The 9,150-nt window shown below is 37.7% G+C and overlaps 1 protein-coding gene across 1 annotated transcript in view; it reads right to left on the reverse strand.

Annotated features, from left to right (window-relative positions):
- The window catches only part of gabbr2 (gamma-aminobutyric acid (GABA) B receptor, 2), a 349,687-nt gene extending 342,267 nt beyond the window's left edge, over positions 1-7,420 (reverse strand). The window contains exon 1 of the mRNA NM_001016007.3: positions 6,719-7,420. Coding sequence (NP_001016007.2) covers positions 6,719-7,114 — 396 coding nt within the window. The 5' untranslated portion in view covers positions 7,115-7,420. The remainder of the gene's footprint in view (positions 1-6,718) is intronic.
- Positions 7,421-9,150: the final 1,730 nt, after the last annotated feature.

The following is a 9,150-nucleotide window of genomic DNA, read 5'->3' on the forward strand; positions in this document are numbered from 1 at the left end:
AGCTTTCACTCCCCCTCCCATAAGAGTGTGCGCTAATGTGGCTCTTTTGGCATTAAAATTCCAAGATGCCTTTCCTTCTCCTTTAATATATGGTCCCTTTTATTTGTTCTTTCAATATGAGTCTGGCACAATAATACTGGTATTTGTATTTCATCTGATTACAAAAGAATACTACCTATGTTTTCTAGAGATAGATATTTTTCTATGTTTCACATGTTTTCTTTTTATTTATAGGAAGATTAGATATTTGCAATTAGCATTATTAGTGCAATATTTTGAATTATGTTCTGTTAAGGTGTTATAATAATATATTTTATCTTTTGCAGAATTAAATATTTTAGGTGATTTGAAATATTCACGCTTTTGCATGAAAAATCTGCAATTTTTATTTTACAAGGTTTACAAAAATAATCTTTTGCTCTTTCTCAGTAAATGTTACTCCTTCTTTAAAAAGAAGAAATTTTTAAACAGAATTTTTACAGATAGATAGAATGCGTGATGCGCTCCACGCATCTATGTTAATATAGCCCTATAAGAAAGAATGGGGTGCGTTTCTTCGTGTGCTCCCCTGCAGTGGAACACAGGAGAATGCCATTGCAGAGAAGCGACAGACTGGCAGACTTCTTGATATTGTGTGGAACACAACTGAACTGAAGGCTACTGAGATCTTGTTGGTATGTAAAGAAAGGCATTAGGGGTGGAAAGTGGTTAATTATCAAAGCAGCCTCAGGTGCAATTAGTTGTTCATGTTATGATTAAGACTTAAACCTCATTGATATACCATTATGCTAAATACATATGACTAAATAGATTCTTTTCAATGAATGTTTAATCCTTTCACTGACATGCTTGTAGTCAGCATTTTACATGAAAATAATTAATTACAATAATGTCCTGGGATCTTCCCTTTTGTAAAATGGATATCCTATAATGTTACTATAATGTCCATATGAGCAGCCATTAAGCTAAGCTTTAAGGACACATTTAAGTAATTCTGCTTAAGCACACACAGAGCAAAGATCTTAGTCATTTCATTGATTATTCTATGCTCAGGATCAAATTCCATTGAAAGTAGCATTTTGCCCACTAGCACTTGGGTGCTAATGGGAAAATCATGACTATAAGCAAAAATTAGTTGAGTTCCATTTTATTGAGTTCCATTTAATTGCTCATTGGTTATTCCTTCTAATATTCTACAAGTGATTTCAGACTATTTAGGCTTGTACTGACGAGAGCTCCTTCCTTGGTTTTACCAGAATTGCAAGAGTGCCTCACAGTTGAGAAACATTCTAGGATATGTTTTCTTAGCTACAGCAAATCTACAAATTTTAAAACCATATGTTACAGCCAAGTAAAGATATAACTAAAAGTCTCCGCAGGCTGTATTAATCCTGGTTGTAAATTAATTATATATTTGTTAGCAATTAACATTAATAAGCTTTACCACGTAAATACTGTTTTTGTCTGTGAGTTCAACAGATGTGCCATACTATAAAGTAAAGTGAAAAGGGTGTTTTTCACTGTTAATCTTTTGAAATGTTTATCATTACCTTACATAGTGTGAAATTTTTAAACCACAGATTTTAGCAAATTGCTTCTCGCTAATTGCTTTGGGACCATGTGATTTACTTAATACACATACATTTGCAGTCTGCATATTTTAGTTTAGTCAACACACACACCAAGGAGGTAAACAAAAACTTACATTTTTATCTTAATATATGAAAACTGAACTGGATGATGTTCAACCTTTACTGTGCCTAGTCTTATGTTGAAAATCAACAAGCAGAGCTTTTTTGGACATGTTTTACCTAGAGATTATACAAGTTATACAGTAGACATAATACAGGGTAGAAAAGCACAGAAAGCAACTAAAATTTGAATGAGAAGGAAAGGTACAATCACTGGGGGATGATGTTAGGCAACCCCCCCCCCCCCAATGATTGTAATCACTTATCTGATACCCCAGCGCAGTGCTTCTGTTAGCAGAAAATTGCACTGGCCCAGGGTACCTGCAAGAAAATTACCCTCCTCCTTTGCACCACTTGTGGTTGTGCAGTAGAGTAAAAAGCCAAACTTTAACAAAAATGACGGCTTTTTGCTCGCAGTACGAAAGAAAGAAAAGAAAGGCGATACGGCGATGCAAGAAGTATCTGGGGAAGCAGCCACTATGCGGCGATCAATTGATCGAGTCTAGCCTGACTCCTTCCTATACAGAAGCAAGGCTAGATACGATCAATCGATCGCCGCATAGTGGCTGCTTCCCTTGATACTTCCCCTGCATTGCCTTTCTTCAAATGACCGAAAGCCAAGTTTTAACAGGTATTTTGTACTAAAGCATTCAAAATAATAAATAGTTTGCAGGATAGGGCAATTATTGGAGCAGGGTAGAATAGAGTTTTTACTTAAAAATTTTTAGTGTTACTTTTCATTTAAGAACCAAACATCTATTTTTTGAACCCAGGCACTTGGTTTTACTGTTAATGATGAATGCTTACACTACAATAGACCGTTATTTTTCTAAAAGTAAACACAAAGCATCATTAAGCAGCAGAGAAAAAATAAAATTCTGTGTAAACAGAGTGGATGGATTCTGTTCTAAAGATAGCCTTGGTCACTACTACCCTGGCCTTGAAGGCAGAGGAAGATCAGTTCTTTGTTTTTCTGTGCTGAGAAGCAATATCTCTATGGCCTCCCTCTGGTAACTGCCTTTTTACTCATACTCCTTGCAATGTAATAGTCTGTAAAAACCCTGTGATTTCTTTGTTCTGACTCATGAGAGTGCAGAATCTACAGAGCTTGTGTCAAATGAGCTTTGTCTTTTACCTCAAGTGGTCTTCTGTAACTGTATTTCACCAACAACTTGAACCATTCCAGTGTAGAAACCATGAGGGTAACAGCTATAATTAATAATAGTCATTGAGTTTCCCTGTACAGCAAGTAATATCGCATTCATGCAAACTAACTATTACAACAGCCAATGCAAACACTTACAAGCATTTATAAATAACTGAATATATCATATTTGCCTTGTTATTAATTTAATTATGCAATGATATTATAATGATAGTTAAATTTTTTAGCATTCACACAAGGTTTTGTGTTGCTTTGCTTGCAGAGTAAGCCACTCTTTTGTAATGGTATAATACATTTTTATTGATTCCTAACTACTTAAGTGTACCTCTGTGTGATCCTTTTGACCTGATCTGGACCAATGCTAACAGGCCAGAGGCCACAGAAGATTAATCATTATCACTAGGCAACGGATCATTGCACTCTTCACGCTATAAATATCAGGTGTCTTTATATAATGTATATAATATTCATGTATGGTAAGGTGTGTGCTTGCAACTATCAGGTTGAGAAAAATTTTCCTTTGTAAACCATCTTCCTCATACACAATGAACAATATCTCTGGAAACAGGAACTGAAAAAGATATGTATGAACGATTTTCAAGAAGAGACAGCAGGAAATGACATGGCATCTAAAGATGTGATATATCAATTGTTTTGAAACTACTGAGAAACTAAAAGAGGCAACACGCATGTTTAAATATTAAAGCTGTTTTCGCAATCAATATGTACCACTGTCATGCTCCTCTTGTGACTGAAGGTTCTTCTTGAATACATGTACATCTGTGGAATGTTACGAGGAGCTAAAACCCTATTCAGTATTCCACGTAGGAACTTGTTGGCCCAAATCTTTACCACCCCAGATTAAAAAAATTGGTTAATGTAACCTTTTATATAATTGCATGTTATGCTTTTGGCAGATTTTCTTAATTATTCACCATATCTCTGTGTCTTAGCTTCCACTGGCCACACATAATAACCAAGAAACCTGGTTGAATGAACCAAAGCTGCTCTATTTGCCCCATACATGACAAATCAAGAATTATGGTCAGTAACCTTATGGCTTGCTCTAAACCCCTGATTATAGCCCAAGGCCCCTAATATTTTCTACCACTGGTCACATGACATAAAAATCAGTAAAATTAAAATGAAAGTAGTTAGGGCAGCATGAGTCAACTGATGTCCACGGATGTATCTGGTCAGTTTAATAGTCTGAAGAGACTACAGACAGAAGCTTATAGGGCTCCTCTGACACTTTCAATGGATTTCCATCATCATGGAGGATTTTATGTAGCAACAATGCATTGTTTTCCATAATGCACTGTATACATGGGTAATTTTAGATTGTATCTGTATTAAAAATGATTACAGGCATGAATACAGCTTAAAATAAAACATGGCATCACTGACTTAATACATTATTTATACTGACTGGTGGAATTTCATTATTTAGGGGCCAATAATATTGTTATTTAAAAATAAAAACACTGATTCTTACCGAATTAGGCACTATGTATCTAATACATACAACTATTATTACTAAATTTGGAGATGAAAAGTAAGAAAACATTCTGATTTAACAAAAAATGTTATTTCTACTTTTAAGACCCCTATGGCACAACATGGATCACAAAAAGCCCCTTTATTAAATCTAATATTATACAAATAGAAATTAATCATTGGCAGCTAATGGACTTTCTTGATTTTTTTTTATATGTATGTGAAAAGAAAGCAAGAGCTTTAATGAGTAAGGATAATAAGGGTATTTTGAATATTTTAGATATTATTAGATAATTAGAAAGTAAAAAGCCTACCAACTGAAAAATAAAATGAATTTGACACTGTTTAATATCTAATAAAAGCTAATTGTTCATGTAAGTGTTATATTGTTATTATTGTAAAGTTGTTTTACCCAAATCTAAATATTTTGGTATAGTTGCAGATGATATAATGTATATGTGCATATATAGAATACACCCCACATAATTGCCAGGCCGCTAATGCAAAAAAAAGCACATTATATATATATATATATATATACAGCCCAAAGTGAGGAGGGCTTTACATTGTGAAAGGCTTTAAAAACATCTACTTATAACATAACATATAACCTCCACACTTACTGGGCAAGTGGCATGCTGTTTAAAATGGGTGACTGTACACAAATTGTGTGCATCATTCTATCTATGGCAATGAACAGCTGTATATCTGAATGACAAATTTTTTAAAAATGTGCATAAAAATCTGACAGGATCAACAGAAGGGATACCTGCTTGCCACATATGAAAACAAAGAATAAAAACTCTATGGACAGCAGTACCAAAAAATGTAAAAATGATTTATGAATTAATTATGCTATACATCATTTTGTGGCCATTATAATTATTATTTTTATAATTAGTATTTATTTTGCAGCTATTTTAACTACATGACTCAGCCATGTTTCTGGCAGGTTCAGGTACCTGGAAATGTATGTATTGCTAATTGCATGGGGGTAGATGTAGCTGAACAGCTCCAAACTGCTTTGTTCCAAGGGTTGCCTTGGAAATGGCCTGAGCTGCTCAACAAGAAATGACTGCCATCTTCAGGCATTTGCTCAGTCTACAGCAGAGTGCTAAAAAATATTGACTACTACTGTGACTAAATTCTGTTGGAAAAAAAGGGGGTGGGGGCGCAAGGAATTAATTGCTGTACTAACTGTGTTCAGTTTCCAGCACTTATGTTATAATAGATAATAACAAAGAGAGCCACATCTATTTGTAATAAAGCAATGTAAGTGATTATTGCTTAAATTAAATACTGTTAATTACATGATGGAACAGTCCTAAGGCACACTGTTACTTGTATATTTTGGAAAATCATTGGACTGTACAGTTTGCTTTGGTGCAAAACATATATGTTAAGTGTTTTATAGTTTTGTATTGTATGTCTTGTATCAAATCATAAATAAATAACATTACCCATTTTAGAATAAATAAGGATTCCCCAACTAGCCCTACTGTACTCACCTAAAGGTAACAATGGAAATGGCCATTTACTCAAGAAATGTCAGTTACTGTAAGAGATAACTGTGGTAGTCTAGGCAATACTGATTAGTATTCAACTGCTAAATACAGCTAAAAGGACATAGTTCCTTGTGCGCATTAAATAGGCTGCAAAGGACAGCAAGAACCATTATCAGCCTCAGCATTTCATCTCATACCCAATTATATCCCAGCATTTCCCATTTATTTTTCATTTACAGTACATACTTAACGTTGTTTGCAAAAAATTCTAAATATGATGTGCATCTGTTGCTAAATCGACTGAGGGGGAGGGATGGACTTGAAATGAAATTCCAAAAATCAAAGTACACGTATGAGTCAATAAGGTAAATACAGCTTATGTGATGAAGGAGAGGTTTGGATAACATTTTATTGAAAATAAGATCCATATATGCATATATGTATGTATAGTCACAGTAAAAACATAGCAGGGAGGTAATCATGCACCTATGCAGCATCATGGAGGAGCCGTGCGGCAACTCTGCATTCTCCTCATCCCTGCGCTGACACCCACTTTTTCATATGCTATGGAGAAAGCATGTTGATATTTGTTGTGCAAACATATATAACATACATTTCCACACATCATCACTCTCTGCTCAGGTAACTGGTGTAACTGCTCCAAAATCAGTTGCAGGAGGTGCATGCCTTTACAGCCAATATAGCAGCAATGGGTGATATAGTTAACTCTTTCACTATCACTAGGTATGCCTGACTACCACACAGATTAAAGCTATTTTAGGTATACAGAGTACATCTAGGCTGCTAAGGTAGCCAATATTACGATAAACATTTGAAGGTGCATTAGTATGGGTTCTTACCGCTGTATCATAAAGCTTTAGGTCCAAGAAGTAAGGGTGCAGGAGGGATATATTGCGGATCTGATCGATAGCCAGTTGCACTGCGGGCAGGACGCCTCTGCCGATATTCCCCTTTGCCACAGTCTCGTTGAGGGGCATCAAGCCCATGATGGATAGCGAAGTGCCATTGGCAGGCTGTTCGATTGTCGTGCCCCTTGATCCATACACGAAACCAGGTCCCAATCCCAAACCCAATACCAGCAGCAGGCATTGCGGAGGCAGCATTGGCATCTGAATGGCAGGTTTAGGTGAGACGCCGGTGGCGGATTCAGCACCACCAGCGCCAGCAGCTTGTGGGGTTTCAGCACCAGGGAGAGCGCACGGCGAGTTCCAGCGCCTCCTCGGGGACGGAGCCATAGCTGTGTGTGTGACTGCAAGGTACCAGGAGAGGGGCCGCCTCACTCCGCTCTCATCTCACAGGCGGAAAGCGGGCATCACAGCACGGAGGCAGCACATACACAGCACACGCTCAAAGGCAAGGAGGGGGCACGGACGCCCCCAGTCCCTTCTTCGGTAATGCTAAAGGGCGCAGTGTTTTTCTCTATCATTTAGATCTGGTGTAGGCAGGGTGCAAAAGAATAAAAAGCAAAACGATAAACCGAGGGCAAATCATAGCAGGTATCCAAAGTGTAGGCTTCCAGGAGACCTCTTCCTCTCTTTCCTATTTGTTTTCCTTCGAGGATAAGGGTCTTCTACCCCCTCCCTTCTAAACACACACACACACCCCTGACAATCCTTCTGTCGATGGCGCCTCCTCCTCCAGAGTTCCCAATTGTAACCCCGCCACCACCGGTGCTAGAATCATGGGCATGAGCAGAGAGGTGTTTAGCACCAGAGAGGGAGCTCCTTCATTGCACTTCTACATCTGATCAGCGCTGTGCAGTCGTCTCTTGTAGAAGCAAAGTGTTGCAGATTTAGCCTACTGTGTCTGCACCTTAGCCAAGCACTTCCCCAGGGACCAGACAGACGCCAACCGTTCTAAGATCTGAAGAGAAAGATCTCTGGGCGCTGCGGAATCTCCAGCGGTGACAGACGCAGGAAGAAATACCGCATTGCTGCTCTACAGACGTTTGCGTCTAAAGCTTTGAGCGGTGTGCGATTGCTTCACAGAGGGATGAGAAGAGAATTGCTCGAATATATGTTTCCTGGCGCCTGTACAGTGGCTGGGATTGGCCGTCACATCGAAGTCTTGAAAGCTGGGCGCAGCACCTTGTGCTCACATTGAAACATCAAATGGTTTAGGCACAGGGCTCATAGATGGAGAACAACAACTACCAGGAATATATACATTTATTTGGGGTTGCCTATTGTACTGCTTGGTTGGTACTGTATTTGTCATAGTTTTGTCAACAATCATATGTTCTGTTTTTAGCTTTATATTCCTCCTTTTCGGTTCCTTTGAAAGTTTAGTAAATGTGTACTTCCTTCCAGCTGCTGCCAGTAGGTATGTGCAGGAGACAGCTACTGGACATAGGGTGAAGACACATGGAGCTACTAGTAACAGCTACTTGTGGTGGCTACTAAAATAGACAATGCTGATTATTTACTGATAATTGTCGCAATGTGTGTTTTAGCAGAGGCAATTCTCAGTATTGTCTTGGGCAGGGTATTTGCTGGGGTTTAGTAGCAATGAAAAAGTAGCTGCTACTAGTAGCTCCATGTGTCTTCAGACTAATTAATTTTCTTTTTTTATGAGCTTGTGCTATTTTTGCTTCTCATGCCCTACCTTTACTTTGGGGTAAAGTATTGGCCTTTCAATATGTAGCCTTGCTGGACCTGGGAGCATTCTTGTTTTCACTGCATAGGCTGCAGTGACATAGATTATGGCTTACAAAAATAGCCTTTTTATGGCTTGAACTTCTACAAATTCTTTCCTGTGCTGTCTAACATAATACATGTTTCATAAAATGTATAATTTATGTGTAACAAAAAGCTAGATTTCCTGCTTCTTCAAATTTAGAATTTTGCACTACTTAAAACCTCAATCCCCACACTTCAATAATTTGTATCAATACTAGTTTCTTGGGTTAAGTAGATACCAGTTTGACAATTTTTCTGTAATAACTGTGGTACATTCTACTAGGCAGATTTGCTCCAGGGTAGGGTAGGGTTAGTCTAATGACATTTATGCAACTTTAATTTTAAAGAATGTCACAGATATTTTTGTTTGATCAGTGCTTTGACTGGGACAATGTAGGATGGTTGCCTTTTTGTTATTAAGCCACTCCTATGTTATTTTGGCATGGTGTTTGAGATTTTTGATGAAATACAGCCACATAGCATGATTCAACTAACTACCAAACTTTACTGTAAAGCTTGGCTAATTATATCAATAGCGCTGCATAAAACTGGCCTGTGGCATAAACAAGCCACTGATCCAAACAACAATGTGA

This window comes from Xenopus tropicalis, chromosome 6, assembly GCF_000004195.4.
Source record: "Xenopus tropicalis strain Nigerian chromosome 6, UCB_Xtro_10.0, whole genome shotgun sequence".
Classification (NCBI taxonomy): domain Eukaryota; kingdom Metazoa; phylum Chordata; class Amphibia; order Anura; family Pipidae; genus Xenopus; species Xenopus tropicalis.